Raw genomic sequence first — 22,003 nt, 5'->3', positions numbered from 1 at the left:
AGGGCGAGCTCGGCGGGACTCACCTCTCTTCCCGCCGCGCGCCCGTCGATTCCGCCGCGGTCCCTGCTCCGTCCGCCGCCGGGGTGTCCGAGCCTGGGGGTTCCGCCGGCTCGGGGTCCACCGCGCCAGCGGCGGCGGCTCTGCCCGGGGGGCGCACGTTGGGCCGCACGGTGAGACGGGCCCGCCGGAACATGGCGGCGGCTCCGGGAGACGGGCGCGCCGGGCGCTCGCGGGAGACGCGCCCGCCCGCGAGCTCGGCGGCGTCAGCAGCGCGCGGCGGCGAGGGCCCGCGGGTGCCGCGAGCCCGGCCGGCTCACGGCGTGCCGCCCCGGCGGCGCGCCCCGCACCGTCATCAGCCCGCACCCATCGCGAGATGAGGGGCGGGAGGCGGAGCCTCTACGGGGAAGCAGTAACGGCGCCGTAGCCGCCTGTAAGGCCCCAGCAACTGCTCAGCCGCGTGGCCCCAGTTCAGCCGGCTCCCAGCAGCTGTCCAGGCGCCCGCTCTGCCCCCAGCCCAGGCTGCCACACCACAGCCCCCCCCCCCCCTTCCCCCTCACACTCGGGCCCGGCAGGACGCGCAGCACGAGCCTCGCAGGGCTCCTGCCCGCGGGGCGGGGTCAGCGGTGCGCGTCCCGCTGATTGGGCCGGGCCCGCGCGGCGCCGTGACATCACGGCCAGCGAGGCGCCATAAGGTGCGGCGGCGGCGGCGCCGCCTCAGACCGCTGCGGTGGTAGGGGCGGAGGAGGGTCGAGTTTGGCCGGTGCTAGCGGTCGGAGGCGTAGCGGCGCTGCGCGGCCTGAGCGTCTCGCTATGACCCGTGAGTACTGGGGAGCTGTTTAGGACTGTCGGGTGGCGAAGTGGGCGACAGGACTTGAGCCGCCCTCCTGGTCGGTTCCAGCTGTGGGGCGCGACGCCGAGGGCGGTCCGGCTGGGGGTCGTGCCTGGGCCGCGGTATGGAAGTCAGCCGCTGTGTGAGGCCAATGTCGCGTCCGGCTCTTTGCGGACTTGGCGTCCCACCAGCGAAATGTCGCCTGTAGCGAGTGCGTGAGGAGGAGTTTTTTTCCCATGTCCTGCTGCCTTCCGAAGCTGGAGGGGAAAACATCCTCCTCCGCCTTCTGGCGTGTCAGTGGAGGCGGGACCGGGGGGAGAAATTAAGGTAATGTTGGGCTGAAACAACAGCCACACTCCATTTCATTTCCGGCTGCCGCCCAGTCTGAGAATAGAGGGCTTTACTATCTGTGCTGAATATTGAATACTATGCTGCTTTAACCTGTGGTGGTTGAGGCTGTTGTTGAAAGGGCAAGAGCGCTCGGTGAATCGCCACCGTGCTGAATGCTGACCAACAGCAGTGTTCGCACACCCGCTCTGAAATGGCGGAGAGGTGACCCAGGATGCTCTGGCTCCCCTGGCTGCGGGGAGTGCTCCTGTGCCTTCTGCCTGTTATGTCTGGCGGTACAGGAAATCCTCGTGTTTAATTTTGGTTGTGCTTTCACATTCATTTGAAAAAAACCAATTTTGAGGCTGTGCTTTCAATTCATCTCGAAAATACACGGTTATGAGGGCATACTGCTGCTGAAGACCTGTAACACAAAGTTTGTGCATAGAACGTAATAAAGAAGCACATTTAGGATTCTTCGTGGCGTTTTTCTTCTCCTGAAGTTGGAAGAGCAAGGACAGGTTGAAGTAAGGTCTATGTTTTGCACAAGCAGGACAGGATGGGATGGTTGAGAAGGAATGTATAGAAATGTATAAGCAGGAAGAGTGCACTGCTCTTTTTGTGGCAGTTCAAGCTTGAATTTCAGGAAGCTGAATTGTGTTCTGTTAGGACAATTTCATAGAATATTTAGCTTGATATTACAGAATGTAGGAAACGCCAGTGGTTCCCTTGAAGGTAGGGACACTTATGCAGCATCCCAGATGAAGTAATGGGGCCAAATAGTCCTTGGCAATGTTTACTTGGAAGCACTTATGGTAGAAGTAAGTTTTTCTTCAGTTTTTTGGTATTCCGTGGTTTGTATGCATTATATATTGCTCAGCTTTTCTACCTTCTCTGCTTTGCTGTGCTACCTGCTTTTCAGTGGTACAACTGAGTTCTGTTCCTAAATTTAAAACCTTACCGTGTGTAAGGAAAAACTCTACATAGCCCATGCTCACTATTTGCTTGAAAACAAGGAAAAATAGGAGTTTAAGAGTGGAAATTAACTGCTCATAAGGAAGTGTTTGTCTTTGAAGGTAATTCTGGCTTTAGCAGACTGTTTTTATTTTGTTTCTGTTTTCTTCATGATAAAAGAAGATACTTCTCGTTTTGGGGTGATTTTTTGTTTTGGGGCTGTTGGTGGTGTTGTTTTTTTTTTTTTTTTTTTTTGGGTTTTTTTTTTTTTTTTAAGCACTGTAGAAAAGTTCTTTCATTGCTCCCCAGTCCTTCATATAACGTTCTTGCCTCCTGAGCACCACAAATCTCAGGAGCCATTTATGGCCTGGAATGTGTCATCTGCTCATGAGTCATCAAGTTCTAATCAACACTAGTACTGCCAGAGACAGCTGGTTTGCTTCAGTCTCTGAACAGACAGCTGCCCTTCTTCTAGATGGACTTTGGGGACAGGATGCTAGTGAGGATCGTGAGTAGAAGTTGTCTTAGTTCTCTACCTTTTCCAAGAGGTAGTACTTAATGTCCTGTCACAGACAAAAGTTATCTTCCAATACAAGAGCATCTTTTGGGAAGCAGCAGTCATACAGGACTGTTTTTACTTGAGCTTCTGGCATGTCTTATCAGGCAGTCCATAGGCTCTTGTGGAGAATGCACAAACCCCTGCTTCTGCAGAGTTCATCTTGAGGTACCTTTGCTCAGAAATGGTGTGGGTACAAAGTGGTGGATCATACCAGCAGGTTGTTGTTGTTTAAAAGTGGCCTATTCCTAAGAAGCAGTGGTAGACCAGAAATGACAGGCACCTCAAGGCTGAGATTGCTGCCTTTGAGACTGAAAGATGGCCCAGACAGTCTTAAAACTAATTTAGAGAGACAAAAAATTATGAAGAGAGGGAATTGTAATTTTTGAGTATAAAAGAATGTGATTGTGTTAGTTCAACAGAACAAATGATTATGTGTAGCATATCTGGAACACTGTCACTCCAAAAGAACTAGAAGAAGTAGTACCAAGCCAGTGAACCAGGTCTGGCAGGTGCAAAATAGAGCAAAGGAAGGGAATACTGAGGAGAGATTGCCAGCTAATGCAGAAGAGTTTGCAGTCTGTGGCCATTGCCTGAAGACCCTAAGTATTTAGATGGAGAGTCGATAATTTGATGTTGTGCCCTCGGGAACTTAGTGTGATCAAAGAGCTTGCTTTCCTCTTGTTGATAGTTAGTTGTGGGGAAAGCTGTCTGTTCCCTGAAGAAGTGTCTTCTCTGCTGACAGTCATGTGGGTTTGTGTCTTGATATGCATAAAGAAGTAATGTTACTCTTCTCACTTTTGTTGGAAGTAATGCCACCACCATCCAGTTGCTAAGGCCCAGGCTTATGTTCTGTACTGTATTTCAAATTAAAAAAACCTTTTGAGGTCATCTCTTCAATAGTATTTGAGTGCAGTCAATTTCAATGCTGTTCTTTCAGTCTAAAATAATTTGTAAGCTATATTGAATGCTGGAATGTGTTTCAGAGTGGATGACTTGTCTTTGGATGATTTTGTCCAGCCTATTGGTGTGATGGTTTTCCTTCAGCCTTTTATGACAAACTACATTTTGTTTCTGTAAGGAATATTAGAATTTTGGTAATTTCTTAAACATGACATAGAATTGAAAAAGTAACAACTATGAGCCTTTAATTTCTCCTGTTGTACACTGGGAGAGGACACCAAGATAGAAGATATGGCCATACCAGCTCTATACATTATGCCAAACTGCACTGCCTTTACAACAGACTTTTATACAAGTACATTGTGTGGGAAAAAACAAGTGGTAGTACTTGTTTATATTATCTTGCAGGTGGGAACCAGCGTGAACTTGCTCGCCAAAAGAACCTGAAGAAAACTCAGGAGATCCACAAAGGCAAAAGGAAAGAAGATAGCTTGTCTGCTTCTCAGAGGAAACAGAGGTAAGGTCTAGAAAAATTGAGTAAATGTTTAGGCTGAAAAAGGAGAGAGGGACATGGGTGAGAAAGAATCCAGTGTCTTAGCTGACACAGCATTTGAATGCTTTGTTTTTATTTGTTGGCTAATCACTTGCCAGAGCATAAACTGTGGATTAAATTTTGCTGTATCTGCTATTAAACAGATGTATTTTTATTACATCCTGTAAAGCTTTCTCATTTTTTTGACCAGCTTTTTGCCTACTGCAAACAGGAAAAGATTGTGTAATGCTTTCTTGAAGATATTTGATCCATTATGTCCTTTACTTCTAAAATCAAAATAATTATATCAGGTCCACTAATCAAGTAAATTGTCTGCCTCATGGAATACATGCACTAAAAAACCAGGGTAATAAAAAGACTGTTTGTGGCTGAGAAATTCTTTTTTTCCTTTTTCAGGTGGAGTTTACTAAATGGAGGGAACTCTGCTTAGAAAAATTGTGAGCCAGTATCTGATATCCAGCTGTTTTTTTCTTCACAGGGATTCTGAAATAATGCAACAAAAGCAAAAGGCAGCTAATGAAAGGAAGTCTCTGCAGGCAGGAGCAAAATGAGCTGCCGCTATGGAGAAGATAGAGTGCACCAATGAAGCAGAAGGACCTAGAAGATCATACATAAAATCGGCCATTAAATAAATAAATGTTTATTTTGCAGAGTTGTTCAACTAGCGTTACTTTGAGTATTTTCTGGTTACTATAGGCCTAGTTGTCTATAGTGCTCTTTCAAAACTGACTATACTCTTCTGCATGTCTGTGAATAAAAGTACCAAGCAATAGCTTTATTCTAGGTTTTGCTGCATTTGTTAGTTTTACTTAATGGTTCCAGTAACAGACTTTCTGAAGTTAGACCAGACTTGGTTGCCTGAATTCTTGAAAGTACAGCTTCATTCAGAATGGAACAGACTTGTAAGATGTGCTTCACCTTGTGGAGGTCTGAACTGTAAATCTCAAAATATTTTTACAATAAAATGATGCATATGAAGTACTATCTAATCTGAAATGGTTATGCTTTATAATCAGTTGATTTCTAAGAAGTTACCAAGAACATAAGGAATGGATAATCTTGTGGAGGAATGCAGTATAAGAGTGTAAGTATAATATAAAGTATAAGTAAAGTTTATAGGAAATGCATATTATAAGCATTGTCACATGGAGCTTAAGTCTGCCCTATAGGAAAAATTGCCACTTGACTTGCAGACTTTGCTGGTGTACAAAAGTGACTTGGTCAAGTCCCGATACTACCTTAAAGAAGCTGTAGGCTTGATATTAATGAGTTAAATGGAAGCTGATGTTGAAATCGTTACAACACTAAAATTGTTTGAAACTACTGCTTAAACCTGCCTCAGGAATGTAAGTTAGTGTGGAAAAACTCAGCCCCTGCTTTACAGGCATGCTTGAGTATATTGTGTACTGAGCAGGGGAAAACTGTTGAGGAAACTTCGCTGTCTGACCATCCAGGAGCCACTGTGGCAGTCACATTCACACCAGCTGCACCGGGACTGAAGCCCCTTCACAGCTGTACTCCTCACACTCATCAGACCAGAATTCCTTACCATCCCAAGCCCAGGCTTCCATTAGCAGATTCTCAGACGTCCTTATCTTTAATATAACTTAATCTTGTTGCAATAACAAGGTCACAGCTCCACCTGATGTCTTTGCAGAGGGGCCCTAAACAAAGGAACCTTTGGCTTTTACACCCTGAGAGTCTAGGGGTGGGTCCTGGTTTGTGCTGTGCCTCAGTTCCTCGTGCTGGTGCCACAGGTCCTTGTGCTCTGTTGTGCAGTAGGTTGGCCTCTAGCTTTGGGCTCCCACTGCAGCTGCACCTGGAGCTGCTTGCACTGATTGTGTTCCTCAGCAAATCATTCAGTCTCTAGCTAGAGTTTGAAGCCTTTGCTTTTTAAACTGTGTTCTAAGTGCATTCATTCATTGGTAATAGGCCCCTGGCACAGGCTGAGGAGAGCTGGAAGGAAATTGTAGCTGGTGCTGGCAGTAGTTGAGAAATTAGGCAAATTCACAGAATCACTGAATTGTTAGGGTCAGAAGGGGCCTGTGGAGATCATCCAGTCCAAGCCCTCTGCCAAGACAGGGACAGCTGGAGCATATGCTGCAGGAATGTGCCCAAGTGAGATTTGAGAGGCTCCATGACTTTCCCTGGGCAGCCTGTTCCACTGCTCTGCCATCCTCAATGTAAAGAAGTTCTTAAAGAAGTTCTCTGTCTTATTGAAGTGCAATTTCTTGTGTTTCGGTTTCCTTGCTTGTCCTATCGCTGAGCACACTGAAAAGAGTCTGGCAAACCATCCTCTGGGCACCTGCCTTCGAGATACTTGTTTTGATGAGATCCTCTCTCAGTCTGCTCTTCTCTGGACTGAACAGCCCCAACTCCTGCAGTCTCTGCTGATGAGATGCCCCAGACCCCAAATCATCTTTGTGACCATTTTCTGGACTCTTTTTAGTAGCTCGTTGTCATTCCTGTGCTGAGGAGCCCAGCACTGAACACAGCACAAGTCCTTCGCTCGCTTTGCCCGCAGCTCCCACGGCGGACCTCTGGCTGAGCAGGCGCGTGCGCGCGCACGGCCGCGCCCCTTCCGGCGGCCGAGCGGGGCCGCGCGCGTGCGCGGCGGGCGGGCGCGCGGCATGGCGGACGCGGTGCTGTTCCGGCGCGGCGCGGGCCAGGTGGGAGCGGCGGGGCGGGAGCGGGGCGGGAGCGGGGCCCGGCCATGGCGCTAAAGGCTGTGTGCTCTCCCCAGAGCGACGACTCGGACATCTGGGACGACACGGCCCTCATCAAGGCGTACGACAAGGCGGTGGCCTCCTTCAAGGTAAAGGGCCGGCGCGGCCGTGGCTGGATGCTGGGGCTGAGACCGCTGGTTTGGCACTTACTGGTTTTCTCCTTTCTCTTCCCTAAGAATGCCTTAAAGAATGGGGAGTCCTCGGAACCTTCAGACAAGCGGGAGGAGAGCGTGGTGATAAAGAGAAAAAATCATAGAATGATCGGAAATAGAAACAAGTGCAATACCAAGTGCAATACCGCACCTTTGAAACAGGTCGTCTCACTTGTAAATGCCAGTGGTGATTGTACTGCCGTTTTAAACCCTACAGGATACAACTTAGTAAAATCTTGGTTTGGCCAACTTGCAAATACAACATATTGTACTTATGCACTCAGAAGTTGCTGCTTCGTCACCTTGAGAGTAACATTTTGGAATGGTGGTGTAGGGTGATAATGTTATAAATTTCAGGTTACATAGAGGAATTTCAGTAAATACAAAGGAAACACTGTAGGTGGGATCTATCTTTCTGGACAAAAAGTAGTTTAGGAAGCAGTTCTGTCCAGCCGTGTAGATATTTACATGCTTCTCTTGCTTCTGTTGCAGTGGAAGGTTGGTGACAGCTGCAGTGCTGTTTGGTCTGAGGATGGTAATTTGTATCTAGCAACTATTGCCTCCATCAACCAGAAGAGAGGCACATGTGTCGTCACTTACACGGGATATGGAAATCAGGAGAAGCAGAATTTGTCTGATCTACTTCCTCCAGCCAGTGATGAAACAGTAAATGGGATGGGGCATTCTGGGGAGGTGAGGGACTTTTCCATTCTTCCGTAAAGAGTTGGGAAAGTGGGAGAATGAACTTCTTTTAGTATGTCTGGTGGCACTGCTGGTGTTCCGAGTGAGAAGCGAAGCATAATTCTGTTGTAAACAGATACAAGTTGATGGACAGAATGAAAGCATCCCTTCTTGAACTCAGCGTGGAAGAAAGGGAGTGGACAACAACAAATTCATCAGTGAAAGAGTGTAGCTAAAATGATGAGCAGATAAAGTTATTCCTTTGTAGGACTGGGTGGGCTGGAGAGAGGGAAGGATGTGAATGGGACTTTCCAAACTTTTTCACACTAAAACTATTGTTGTAAACTCCTGTTTAGTGCATATAATAAAAATGTCTTTGTCTTCTAGAATGAAAATGAGACTCCATATTCAACAGATGAAAGTGAAAAATCTTCCCAGTCACCTCGAAACAAAAACAACTGCACAAAAGCAAGATTTTCCCCTCAAAACTTGAGATTTTCCACACCACCACCACCAGCCCCAGGCTCAGGAAGGGTAAACTCAATTAATTGAAATAATTTATGTACAATTGCTAAGCATGATATTATTGTGAATCCTGAGACAATATGATGATATTTATCATTGTCTAGAATTTAATTAACAGAATTTTGAGAATGGGTGTACGTATATGCATGTCAGTATCTGTTGGTCTGCCATTTTAGAATTATCTGGCCACAGTATAGTCCTTCTGCAGTGCTGCTGTCTAGTAAGGAGAACCTTCTGGTCTGTAGCTAACATTTGCTTTTCAATTGCCTTTTGTCTTAAAAGAGGGATATTGTTGTCTGCGTTATGGTGTTGTGATTAAGGACAGGGCTGTTGATGTTTTATGATTTTGCATTTTCTAGCCAATTTGTATGTTTCGCTTCACAGGACATTGAAGGCATTAAAGGTGATGTCCACATGTCATAGAGCCTCTCAGCTGTAGCTGCTCTCTAGAATTAGGGGTGAATGGGGTATTGATACACCCTTCAGTTTTCCAGTTGTGTAGGAATCTAAATAATAGTGCCGTTGTTTTCTGAAACACAGCATTATGCTTTTTAAATGTTACTGTTTGTGCAAGATTTCTTTATAAGGTTTTATTTTATCTTTTTTCTGTTTCTTCAGTGGATTTGTATCTAGATTTTTATACAAGGAAATTCACTAGCACAATGGAATTTAGTCAACTTTTGCCCCATCTGCACAGGAGCAGGGAAATTATCTGTTTGCCTGTGTGAATATTTGATCCGTTTCTTCCTGTTGAGAGTGTGACTGTTGACTTCCACTTAGGAAGGCCTTTTAAAAATGTTTGTATTAACCAGAGCCCTGTTTCAGCAGTGTTTACCTCAGTAACATGAGTAATCTTAAGCTGTACTTCTCAAGTTGTGGAATGTGCCTCAGATACATTTCATCATTATGTACATGTCTCTTAAGTAAAATGCTAATACTCTAAAGTCCCTTTTAATTTATAATTTTCCACTTTTTTTTTTCCATGTAGTCTGGATCAAAATTCAAGGCACCTCCATCATTTTTATCTTGCTGGCCCCCTCCCTTCCCGGCAGGACCACCAGTAAGTGACAGAAGAACAGGGAAGATGAGTATTGGTGATCTCAGGTTTTCTTACTGAATGTGCTCACTGCCTGTGATTTTAGAATATATTTGTTCTGTTTGCCTGTATTTTTCATGTATTTGTTTAACACATTCAGTTCCAAATATTATGATAATCTAACGTACAAGGTCTGATTTGCACTCATTTCTGTGACAGTGAAGCTGTTGGTAAGAATGCCAAGGGATAAATTATTTGAAGAAACGACACTTTTGTGTTAACAGCATTTCACTGAAGAAGATAGTATTTTCCCCTAGTAAGGCTTTTTGTGTACAGTACTCCCGTGAAGCTACAGGAGTTGTGTTTTCCTAGGCTTTGGAAATTACATGTGTTCAGGAAACATCATCTCTGATTCCTATTCAGAGAACAAACTGAGGATATGTTCCTATTTTTCAGTTTCATGTTTTAATCTTTTAGAATTAGTTGCTCTCTAATCTGGGAAACATCCTATTGAAACAGACATTTCCTTTGTGATTCCTTAGTTAATTCCTCCTCCTCCACCACCCATGAGGCCAGACTCTGCTGAGGACGATGAAGCATTGGGGAGCATGTTGATAGCCTGGTACATGAGTGGTTACCACACTGGATATTACCTGGTATGTGCTGCTGTAGTTTTGAAGTGTCTTGGTAATTTTGCACTGCTATTGGTGCTCCTGTTTGCAGCAGGAAGCCATACAGAGTACAGAGAGGGCTGCTTTTTAGGTGTCTTACTCTGATTTACAGTCTATACATTTAAGGGTGTTTTGTATTGTGTAAATACTGAGTTGAGTAGAATTCACGTGAACGTGAGCCAGCAAATATATATATATATTATATATATATATATATATTTGATGTTTTAGTACTTTGTTCGACTGGAGGGGTCTTGTCAGGTATTTTATAGCCAGTGTTTTACAGCCATTCTAAAACAATTCTGTCTTTGTCGACAAGTGGAGTAAATACAATTGCTTTTCAATAGTCTTCTATGTATTTTCTTTCAGTATGAATGGTAGTATCACGTTTAAGATCAGATTTGTCACTTTTGCAGATTGTTCATCAGTAATTGCTCCATGTCATTGCGAAGGTTCAGTAGAAACTGTCAACATAGTTGCGAAAATTTGTGATTTATATTATTGATTCATATTTTCATCTGTGCACTTACGAAGAAAGAAAATGATGTGATGAACAGTTTGCACTGAGGAAGTAGGAGAGTATTTTGTGTTTCAGATTACATATAACTCTGGATTGCTTTAAGTTACTTTCAGTTGAACAAGTATATATATGAAATTACTTTGTATAGCCTCTGATTATAAAGAGGACATGTAGTTGGGCTTTTATTGTTTCTAAACTGCCCATTCTGATTTCAAAAGCAAGTTTAAAACTGTTTGTGTTTTGTAGAGGACTGAAAAGCATTGTCCAGAAATTAATTTGTTCTGCGACTAAAGCTTTTATTTGCATGCTGGCCAAACCAAGATTTTACTAAATTGTATCCTCTAGGGTTTAAAACAAAGCCGAATGGAAGCAGCGCTGGAGAGACAAACACATGCAAAGTAACCACATATCCACCATTGTTCTGAAGGATTGTAAGTGTTGCAGCTTTGTGGTAAATGAAGATACAGTCAAGTTTTGAACACCCTTCAGAAACCTCTTGGCTTTGGGATTCCATCCACTCTTATAGCTCTCTGAAAAGACTACTTCTGCCAGTAGTAATCCCTTCTTTGCAGCTGTGGAATTGTATTTTTGTAGCTAGAATGAAGGAAAGTATTCGTTGCTCTGATGAGAGTTTTAAGTACAGCATCTGTCTACATAACAATTAACAGTGCGGTTTACTTGAATTATTAATGGTTCATAGTGGGCTATTCTGGGAACAAAAGGTTGTAAGTGAAATGCATTTGTTTCATCTGCGTTTTCTTACACAGATGGGAAAGTTGTATCTAAACGTTGTTTTCAGGAGAAATTCAGTTTGGTAATGTTGAGCAGTTCTGTTCTCAGTACTTCAGTACCTGTGCTTTTATTTGAAATACTTTGCCCAGAATTCTCCAGTATATTGTTCACTTCCTTATAAAAGAAAATTATATTCTAGGAAGTTGCTTTCTGATTTTCTGTGACAACATGTAATTTCTGTGTAATTGAGTAATTCTTTGTGTGTTTAAAACAAAAAAGCTCTTTTGTAATAATTTTTGCTTCTTTTTTAAAGCCAGGTACAAATCTTTTCCACTGAGAGGTGTTTATCACTTATGCATTGGTGGTTGATGGTGAAGAAATTAATTTTATCAAGACAATTAGTCATAACATTTTCTTAATACTGAGCTGTCTCTGTTAACAAATAAATAAGATCAGACTAGTAATTAAATGTGCATTGAAATGAGCCATTTCTTAAGGACCTCTAGCCAAATGTGTTTCAAAAGCACTACATCAACAGAATACTTTCACTTCGCTGAGGCAATTTCAAGTTTTCTCACCACATTATATATTTAACTCTTTTGACCCCATGTGATAGATTTCATATATCTCTTAACATGTTTCGCATTCCTCAGACTTTCTGTCTGAATGGCAGGATCAGAGCAATTGATTATGGAATCCTCTTAGGAGAGACCTATGGCAGCAATGTGTTTTACAGTGGCCACTGGTGACACTAACATGAGTCATAGCAGGAGGGACATCTTACAGGTCTGCTTAGAATCATGAAATATGACAGTTTTTTTTAGGAAGGCTATTGTCTTGTTTCAAATGTGTTAATAAAGTTCTACTTCTTAAACCTTGAGTTTAGGGATTTAATTTATTTTGGGGTGGTTTTTGTTTTGAGCTTCCATAGGCGTTTCTTGGCTGGATGAATAGCTGAAATACGGCAGAGATCCTTGATGTGTTGCATTTTTCTGAGTACCATTACTGAAAGTAAATTAGGGAAAGCCTGTGGAAAGGTAAGTACGGATGTAGGTTTCAGCCCTTACAATATAGGGCTGAATTTATTTTACTCTACTTTTAGTAGAGGCTGTAGCCACAAAACCAGGCAGTAATTTAGTTAATGCCAGTGGTTTGCTTTTCAGTGAAATATGGCATGAACTTTACTGCATTCACTTCCTTTTCCTACTGTGGTCGTGTGTCAAGAATCAGTTTTCCCACAAGTAATTGAGCTACTTTGAAGGCTTTCTTTTTTTTTTTTTTTTTAATTATTATCTAGGTGACGTAAATTAAGACTGATTGCAGTGAACAGTGAAGCAAAGGTTCTGAATCATCTTTCAAATTCCTGAAGAGGCAGAACTGCTGTCTGCTTCAATCAGTTGTGTTGGTGTCTGGCATTGTTAGAAAAAGAGGCCTTCATCAGTTTTAAACACAAGTAAAACCTAGCATACAATTTTACTGCAGTTCTGACTTCAGTAAGGGGGCTTGTATTTTAAACAGGATTTGTGTAACTGATTTAATGGCAAGCAAAGCAACTGCATAGAATGTTAATAAAAGGGTGCACAAGAAAGAGGCAAATTCTTCACATACGAGAGTTGACTACACTTGAGAATTCTCAACAACACCTGACCACTGCCAGGATATGTGACCTGGAAAGGTCCTTTCTCCCATCCCCATTGAAGATGTGAGATGTTACAGAATAATCTGGGACTGCTAGTCATGTCCTCTCCTGGCTGCTGGGAAAATTAACTCTCCTGTCTAGAACCAGGACAATATTTATTTGCAATGGAGATGTATAGTTAAGAATACAAGAAGACAAGGGAAAAAAAACCCAAATCCTAACACTTTCAAACTTTTCTAGGCTTGAAAATTTGGTGAAAAGGGCAAAACCCATTGCCAAGGTAATTTTAAAGTCCTACACTGTAGATCCTTCATCATGATACTAGACATTTTAAGGGCCTCTGTATCAAGGAGCCAACCTAGCCTTGCTATTGTTGCAGGACCAGACAAACAAGGAACAGTGATGAAAAGCAACCATTACTACTGCTCTGTGATCTGATGTATGAACATGTGGATAATGGCCACTTCTTTTAAAGCAGACACATTATCAAGTATTGTAAAGAAATTTCTTTAACGTAGTGGTTTGCTAACAGTTTTCCAAGCTTTTGGAAACTTCCATAGTTTGCTACTTTCACTGCAAAATCAAACAGGCATCAATAACAATTTAAATATGTTCCAAAGGTATGTGAAACGTTAACAAATAAACAGTGAAGCTGAGGCATGGTACATTAAAAATAAAAAAAAAAGTGTTGCTGTTAGGTTGAAAAAAATAGAAATTTGAGCACTGTGATACTCAAGAGTGAGAAGACTGATAAAAGATTCTTTAGCAAGCAATGTCTACTAGAGTAAGATACTGGTGTGTTTACAAGTGTTCAAATACCACTTACAGAACAAAGCAAATAAAACACCCACTTGTGCAGCCACTGGAGGTCAGACATCAGATCAGCTCTGCAAAGATAGAGATACCAAGCATAACAGTCCCTGTCAGGCCTGAGTACCACCACATGAGCTTTCCAGCCTTGCCTTACAGTCACCCTATGTACAAGATGTGACTCCTGTAATTAAGTCACTATACTGAAATCTATGTCAAAAACTAAAGGAAGATAAAATGACAGACTTGGCATTTGTTTACAGAAAAAAACATTTTCCCTGGCCTATGATACTTAAAACTACATAATAGTTTTAAGACTAGACTAGAAAATACGTTTGAAAAACATTTTGGAAATAGAGAGTTTTAACAGCTAGGGCATATAACTAGCAACAAAATTATGAAGCTCTATTATTTTAAGTCAGTCTATTTTTTCACTGCTTATTTTTTGTGTAATTTCCACTGATTTGTAGAAGGGGAACTAAGAAGGCATTTCAATAAAGGTCTCAGCAAAGTCTAGTATGTAAGCAGGCTGAATACACTTTGAAAAGCAAAGATTTTGGGCTGTGTATAAAACAAGCAAGTAAAGTAATACCTATTAAAAATGACACTTTGCAATTATAAAGTATATAAAGAGAAGATTAATTTATCCTGAAGCAGTGCCTTCTCTACTCAGACACTTAATTTGAAATTCTCTCCTTTTAACTCACCTACATCTAACAGGCTGTCATCCTGCAGTCACAGGATAAATGGGAAGCGTCTGAGGTGCAGCAAATGCAGATATGCTAAACCATCAGTTTGGCTGCAGACTTTATTCTTTTACCCTTGCAGGAAGGATGAGCTCCTTCAGATTAAGAGGAACAATTTTAGCCTGCAGAGAGATTACCTTTCCTGTTGAAGATTAAACAAACATATATATCTTGAATATTGTGCCAAAGAGTGATGGTAGCAGATCCAAGTAAAAAAATCCATTAAAGTTTACATTTTGGGCAATAGGTTACTATCTGCTTTCCTTTCTCAGGTCTGCCTCTGCTGTTGTTGATTCTGTAACTCAAGAAGCTTATAAAGGTGACCAACAGAAAAGGTAAATTACATCTCCAGAGAGGGCGTAAGAAGCCTCATGAGTGCTCCAGAGACACAAAGAATTTTCTGTTGACAAGCTCAAGGCAGCCACAGGAAAGGAAGGAGAGGGAGGACAGGGTAGAAATAAAGGGTAATCCTCCCTTCTCAAAATCCAATCTGTTTCAACCTTCCCTTGTTCCTGATAAACCTGTCCTTTTTGCAGGTGGACAGTATTTGATTTTCAGAGGTGCTGAACACCTCTGATTCTAGTTGAGGACAGCCATTCGTCTCATTCAGCTCTTCCCTCTCAGAAAGACCTAAATATAGGCCCTTGCTCAAATCTGCTTTGTGAGGCCTGGTTCAATGTTACTCTCCTAGTAACACCATACAAATAAGTAAGTGTCCAGGTAAATGCTTTCTCCTTTCTAAAAACATACCCTCCTTGCCACTCTGCTCTGGCTTTCACCTCAGACAGGGCTAGGGCAATTTCATTTCAATTTCCTTGCCACAGCTTTTGCAAAAGTCAGTCTCATTTTTCAGCTGCATTACTCTCCTAATGGAAAGCCAAGACAAGATTTTAGCTAGGACCAGGACTATATTGAACCTCTGTCCCACCTGCATTGGAAAGTGGATCTTGTCTTACATTCATATAGCTAACCAGCTTGGTTCAAGCTTATGTAAAACACCTGACTTTAGTAAGAGCAGTGGCTTCCACATGGACTTCAGCAACCCAAGTTTTTTTAAAAAAGGCTGGTCAGACTCCTCCATCCTCAAAGACGCTCAAGGTGAGATCACCTTGATCTCAATCAAATCAAAGATACTCAATTAGTTAGGAAGGCATTGGCCTGCTACCACATTCTCAAAAGCAGGGACAGAACTGGATTGCCAGCATCTTGGGCTTACTGGAAAACAAAACAAAATCTGGGGCTGAGAGTGGACCCAGGCACACTTGAACTCCTTTCTCAGGAGTTTAGTAGGTAAGCAAGTCCTTTCTGCCCTTCATGTCTCAGTGGGTCTCCCTGATAAACTTTGTCTGAGGCTCCCATTCCGACCATGACAGAAAGCATCATTCAAAAAACAGCCACTTTTAATAAAGAAAACAAGGGCTCAAAACCTCTGGCAAATGAAGTGGGTAAAATAAAATCAGACAGGCTGAGTAAAAAAAGAAAATGTCTGAGAATACCTAAACTAATTTTAACCTTCTTTCAGACAGCAGGAGCAAAAAGTCCATGAAGACAGCTTGCAGAGCCATCTGCTAAGCAGGCTGTAAAGGAGCCTTTCCAAAGGGACAGTACAATTGCAGAGGATTTGAAGTGACATTCTCTGGAATAATTTTATTAATGTCTACTGCAGATGAATTCAGAAGATTTCCCTTATCTAAATCAGAAAATGGGAGAGCATATAGCAGAATGTAAATCCAAAATCATCAAAGCACTTATGGCTCAGTAGGGAAAATATATTGCAAATTTTTCAAGAGCAGTCTGCACCTCTAGGGTAAATAAAGAGGCATTGTATCTGTTACTGACTAATAAGCAGGAAAAATATAATTATGTGACTGTAAAAACCCACCACTGATCCACATCTTAAACAGTGCATTTGAAAGAAGTTCCCTCAACTCAAAAAAATACTGCATAAGAACAAGAAAAGGTGGAGGCAACACAGCAACAATGATAAAGTAGAACAGTTTTTGCCTGAAGATTGAGTTGCCTGTATTCTTCATCATGAGGATGACAGCATTTATGGAGGATACACTGCATTGCCTAATGATGCATGAAAATAAAATGTGTACTCATTCAAGTGCTATAATAGACTTGTGCCATTCTATAAATCAACAATCCCTCCCAGCTTTGCTTTGAATTACCTGTAGAAAAGCCGAGCTCTGGCAAGTAAATCAGGGTTTGTTCCCCTATGTTCTTCCTAGTCATGTCTCAAAGGACTGCATCCTGAACACTGTACCTCTAAGTGTGTCTGCTGGGTTCTTCAACTTCTGAATATGGACATCATACTTTGAAATATTACCCACACTGTTTCCCAGGACAAATTCACAAGTAATGTGACGTGGGGCTCAGAGGTCTGTCCAACTCCTGGCTGCCGCTGCTGTAGGTGTCTGGACAGCGCTGGGCTGTCAGGCTCAGCCTATCTGGGTCCCTCAGGCTAGCTCCCAGCTGCAGGCAACTTAGCGATCAACTCTGGAGTGATTTCAGCTCTGGCAAATTCAGCTCTTAGTGATTTCAGCTCATTCCTTAGGCAGATGCAGGGAGATGGAGAGAGGAGAAGTCTGTATGTGGTCCCACAGCAGTGTCCTTTCATTTCAGCTTCTGTGACGGGGGCAGTGACAGTTCTGCCGAACTGGGCAGAGATGGGGGTTGATATAGGGTACAGGGGTGAAATTGTCCAATGGCCAGGGCTGAGGAGAATACAACCTATACACTTACAGAGAGGTAACTAGGGTCTGAATGCAGAAGAGGGGCTTCTTTGGTCCAGTCACCATGACTAGGCATTTCTTATCTTAGGCAAGTGACAGCCAGGGTCTTGCAGGGCCTCTGCCTGCTACACACAAGGAGGACAGAATTTCTTGCCGTTCGCATGGGGTACATCTAATCATCATGATAAATCAAACTAACCCACAGCAAAAACATTGCACATTAGATTGAACAAGGGTATGTGAAAAAAAGCAGAAGTTGCCATTTCTGTCAAAGACCTCTGATATGTACAGGACAAAAGGGAGACTTTAACATACTCATTTCTCATGGTAGGGTTTTAACTCTTCTGCAGTCATTTATGGACTTCCTGGAATTCTGTCTCCCTGTATTTGCCTAACATGATGCTGTGGTTTGACATGGAAAAATAATTTTTTCAGAAGGAAGAGGTCAGTCCAGTCAGGGGTCAGGTTTGGATACTGACACTTGGGGTGACCAATTGAAGGTGGACACACCTCTGAGATCACAGGGGGGTTAAAAGCAGAATTCCCAGGGGAACTCGCTCTCTTTGGTTCTGGTCGTCGGAGGGTGCAGACCTCCCCTGCCCAGCCACGAGCTGGGTGGGGGAAGGGAAAAGCCATGTGGCCTGGGAAGGTAGGCCAGGGGTGAAGGATCAGGAACCAAGCTGCGCCAGCTCCTGTGGATGGAAGGGTGGAAAACGTCTGAGATGTCTTTGTTCCCCCCACCCACAACCTAGAGGGAAAAGAGACAGAGAGCCTGCAGACACCCGGGAGTTTGCTGGCAGAGGAGAAGGAGAAGGTGGGGAGACAGGAGACGAAGTCCTGGGCCGAGATATTTCAGCCGTCCGGGGAGTCTGGGAATTTTAACACTTTCCTGGGAAATGAAGGCTTTGTGAAATATTGCTTCTCCTCAACTTGAAGGAAAGAGAGACAGCCGGGGACCTCAGATGTTAGGAAAAGAAGGTTGGGGGAGATGATGGAGTGGCTGTTGGCTGGACTCTTCTTGTTAGCCATAGAGCGAACCAACTTCTCCTCCAAGAAAGAAACTGCATTTTAGGGGGATGCAATGGTGAGCCAAGAAACTCCTCCAGCAACTACCAGTTCAGGAATGAACAGAGAAAAGCTGAGGAGGGTGTGAGGATTCTCTCCATCTTCAGAGAAGAGAAGGTGATCTCTGTTCTTGGACCCCTGGCCCCAGGGAAACGGGGGGGACTGCAGTCCCAAAATGAGACACTGGACAGTTGTTCCTGTTGGCCCTTGGCAAAGCATCCTTAAAGGGGCCCTATAAGCAGTCTTTGTCCATGCACGGTGGTGAGAGCACTGTGACATGGAGAGGAGAGTGTCACACTGGCTTGGTGTGCCTGGGCAGTGCCATGTGTGACATGGAAACACAAGAGGTGTCTTGCTGTGTTTCATGGAGGGTCTGTGGTGCAAGGGAGACTCCTCTCTCCCCTGATGGACTCAGTATTGATTATGTGGAAGGATGAAGACTTGATTAAGGGTCCAAATGTGTGTTGCTGTGGTTTGTTGGAGTTGGATGGTGGGAGGAGGAATGTTTTGAAATGTTTTCATTTTGAATTTTGTGTGTTTTTTCCCTTTTTTTTTCCTTTTATAGTAGTAGTGGTAGCTTAATAAAGTTTTTATTCCCTTTGTTATAAAGCTTGCTTGCCTTGTTATTAGGCCTGCTTTGCTCTGTTCTCGATTGCATTTCACAGCATTCAATTGATAGATTGCATTTTCATGGGGGCGCTGGCATTGTGCCAGTGTCAAACCATGACACATGACAAAATCAAAGACTACATGTGGGAATCAGTGCGAAGCAGAAAGATTCAGCTCATGTATTTGTTATTTGCATCTGCTACAGGATCTTTTTTGATATTTTTTGAAAAACAAGACTACTAAATTACATTATGTGTGGTGGTGGTGTTTTTTCTTTGAATTAGTATTTGTAAGTCTAAAGAGCTTTGTTTTCTCTAGTAATTGAGGGATCTTAAAGATTTATGACATTTACCAAACAAATTCATCCTTCAGAAAGTGATTCTAAATCCAGGATCTCAAATCTGTTGTTTTAATTTTTTTACTGGCTATAAAAGTCACATTTCTCTCTCATCCAAATCCAAAACCAGAAAGTGCTCTGATTGTTATAAAAGTCTTCTAGTCCTTCTGTATTTTGAAAAATTACTGTGGTGGGTTGACCCTGGCTGAACAAGAGGTGCCCACCAAAGCTGCACTACCCCTACACTCCTTAGCTGCACAGGGAAGAGGAATCAATGACAGGCTTCTAGGTCAAGATAAGGACTGGCATATAATTATTCACTAGTTACTGTTGGGCAAAACAGACTTAAACAGAAGAAATTAATTTGCTACTTTGGTAAAGCGGGCTAATGAGTAATAAACTCAAATCTTAGAACACCTTTTTCCCACCCTTCCCTTCTTTATGGACTTAACTTCACTTACAATCTTCTCTACCTCCATCCCCCCAGCAATGCAGAAAAATGAGGGCTGTGGCAAATTCATCACACAACTCTACTGCTTCTTCTCCATTGGGGAGGACTCCTCATACTTTTCCCCTTCTCCCATGGGAGACACTCCTCCATGAGTTTTTCCAATGTGGGTCCTTCTCAAGGACTGCAGTTCTTTAAGACCCGGTGTGGGTCCTGTCCACAGGGTGCAGTCAGTCCTGAAGGTTCTGAAGCCTGCAAACCTGCTCCAGGATGGGCTCTTCTCTACATGGGGCACAGAACCTGCTACAGTGTGGACCTTCCACAGGGTCATAGCCTTCTTCAGGCATCCACCTGCTCCAGTGTGGGGTCCTCTTCTATTCCTATTTTAATGATTGCATTTTCAGCATTTTCACTCTTGGAAATTAGTCATGAGTGTTTTTACAGAGGGGAACTTCTGTTCCTACAAAGAAAATGTAAACTGGAAGGAAAGTGAGGGCTCATGCCACAAGGCAGCACTATCTAGTCTCAAAAATTCTTGCCACAACTGCATCTTCAACCACACCAGAGGGTGTATTCCTTCAGCACTTTTAAGTCTGAAACCTTTTACACAACATCTTCAAGAGCTACAAGAAGTTCTCACAGGCCTCCTAATAAACTTATTAATTGACTGATCTTATGGCAGATATAGTAAATAAGGAAATAAACAAGAATTAACAAGGTTGGAGCTTCCCACAAGCAAGGGAGACTTGAGAGCCAGTGAATCCCAGTCAAAGAGAATAGGTGGAGGGACGATTTCCTCCATACTGCTTTAAATACACAGGACACAGATTAAAGTCTTTATACACCAGAGAAACACTGCCTTAGAAGTGATTTTTTCAGGAGCTCGTTTGAACTGTTCTACCAATGACAAGGGTAGGAAAGAACAAACCTAATTATTGCTGTGACCACAAGCTGATAATGGAGTATATAGCTGCAACTTCAACACTCTTTTTACTTTCAGCTGGGTAGAGTATGTTATTTTGTTATCTAGCAAGAGAAGAAAGAGGATTTGAAGTGTTCTGACAAACCCCTTTTATTTCTATTAGAAAATACTAACTGCAAAGATGAAAATATTACCAGGAAATGCTGTCTCAAGAGCTGTCACCAGCATCAGAATATATAAGAGCCAGATGCTCAGAGCTTGGAGTGGCCTGCTAGACCAGAACAAACACTCTGTGTCCTTTTTCTGCTAGTTTTTAGTAATAGGACTGCACCACCTGACAGCACAAAGGGTTTATAGGGATTGTTTAACTCAGCACAAAACGAGATGCAGATGCTCAAATCCAGCATGCAGGCACTATCAGAAGAAAAAGCATAGAAAGAGTAGCATGGGCTACTTTCATGATCATGAGGTGAGCATGAAAAATTGAACTAATGTAAGAGAAGATGTTTGGGTTTGTTGCTTGTTTGCTTGTTTCTGTGTTAAGTTTCAGTTGTTATATTGCCATTTCTAATCTGGCAAAAAACAAAACTCAAAAATTAAGTCATATACACCCAGAGCAACTCAGTCACTGTTGCATTGACAATCATCACAAGGTGACTTAAGAAAACCCATTGTAATGTATTGCTTCAGACACTGAATCACAGAATAACAGAATAACGAGGTTGGAAGATCATCAAGTCCAACCAATGCCCTAACACCTCAACTAGACTATAGCACTAAGTGCCATGTCCAGTCTTTTTTTAAACACATTCAGAGATGGTGATTCTACCACTTCTCTGGGAAGTCAATTCCACTACTTTATTATTCTTTTGGTGAAAATTTTTTCCTTATATCCAACCTGTACCTTCCCTGACATAGCTTGAGACTGTGTCCTCTTGTTCTGTGAGTTGCTGCCCGGTGGAAGAGACTGACCCCCACCTGTCTACAACCTCCCTTCAGGAAATTGTAGAGAGCAGTAAGGTCACCTCTAAACCTCCTCTTCTCCAGGCTAAGTTACACTGCACCTGTAACTTCCTTTTATTGAGGTGTAGCACATTACAATTCTCACAGGTTCAAGCTGCAAACACACTTTGAACAGACACTGCAAAATTGTGATCTTGCATTTGTCTCCATTTATATTCTTCAAAGTTCAGTTAAAGATGAAAGAGAAGCAACAGATGGACACTTCCCCTCCTGCTCTCACTGTCTGTTGCTCTAGGGGTTTAGCCAAGGACAGAAGATGATGTGCAGTTCTGTCAATTCAGTGTAGCTTCAGAACCAAACAGCATCTCTTTTTGTCTTCCATACTAAGTCCACCAAACAATAGCTTGTATTAACTCAGGTACTGCCCTTTTGCAAATTCACTACCTTTCAGTAATCTTACCCTCCTACAAAAAAATTGAAACTTAAACCAGACACAGGATATATAAAATTCAGTTAGCTTTGAGTTGCACCATTAAAACCTAAAATGTGTTTTCAGCACAT

General features: G+C 42.7%; 3 protein-coding genes across 5 annotated transcripts in view; 2 read left to right on the top strand and 1 right to left on the bottom strand.

Moving 5' to 3' along the window:
• BDP1 (BDP1 general transcription factor IIIB subunit) overlaps nt 1-213 on the bottom strand; it is a 52,063-nt gene extending 51,850 nt beyond the window's left edge. For both annotated transcript variants that reach the window (XM_031507462.2, XM_077789999.1), the window contains exon 1: nt 24-213. In XM_031507462.2, the coding sequence (XP_031363322.2) occupies nt 24-193 (170 nt within the window). In that variant the 5' untranslated portion in view covers nt 194-213. The remainder of the gene's footprint in view (nt 1-23) is intronic.
• Nucleotides 214-670: 457 nt separating this feature from the next.
• On the top strand, nt 671-5,106 carry SERF1A (small EDRK-rich factor 1A). Its single transcript, XM_021538894.3, has 3 exons — nt 671-817; nt 3,978-4,086; nt 4,601-5,106. Exons 1-3 carry the CDS (start codon nt 811-813, stop codon nt 4,671-4,673), a joined length of 189 nt encoding a protein of 62 aa, XP_021394569.1. The 5' UTR covers nt 671-810; the 3' UTR covers nt 4,674-5,106.
• A 1,614-nt stretch (nt 5,107-6,720) lies between these two features.
• On the top strand, nt 6,721-12,045 carry SMN1 (survival of motor neuron 1, telomeric). 2 transcript variants are annotated; one of them, XM_021538896.2, is made up of 8 exons: nt 6,721-6,791; nt 6,866-6,937; nt 7,025-7,162; nt 7,493-7,666; nt 8,069-8,215; nt 9,195-9,266; nt 9,785-9,898; nt 10,779-12,045. In XM_021538896.2, the coding sequence occupies exons 1-8, from the start codon at nt 6,753-6,755 to the stop codon at nt 10,833-10,835; spliced, it is 813 nt and encodes a 270-aa protein (XP_021394571.1). In that variant the 5' UTR covers nt 6,721-6,752; the 3' UTR covers nt 10,836-12,045. The 2 variants fall into 2 exon arrangements, with proteins under 2 accessions (XP_021394571.1, XP_021394570.1); XM_021538895.2 differs by having other exon boundaries at nt 7,493-7,693.
• Nucleotides 12,046-22,003: the final 9,958 nt, after the last annotated feature.

The sequence above is a fragment of the Lonchura striata genome, chromosome Z (assembly GCF_046129695.1).
Source record: "Lonchura striata isolate bLonStr1 chromosome Z, bLonStr1.mat, whole genome shotgun sequence".
Taxonomy (NCBI): Eukaryota; Metazoa; Chordata; class Aves; order Passeriformes; family Estrildidae; genus Lonchura; species Lonchura striata.
The sequence above is the reverse complement of the archived record's forward strand: the minus strand, read 5'-3'. Positions and strand labels throughout refer to the sequence as shown.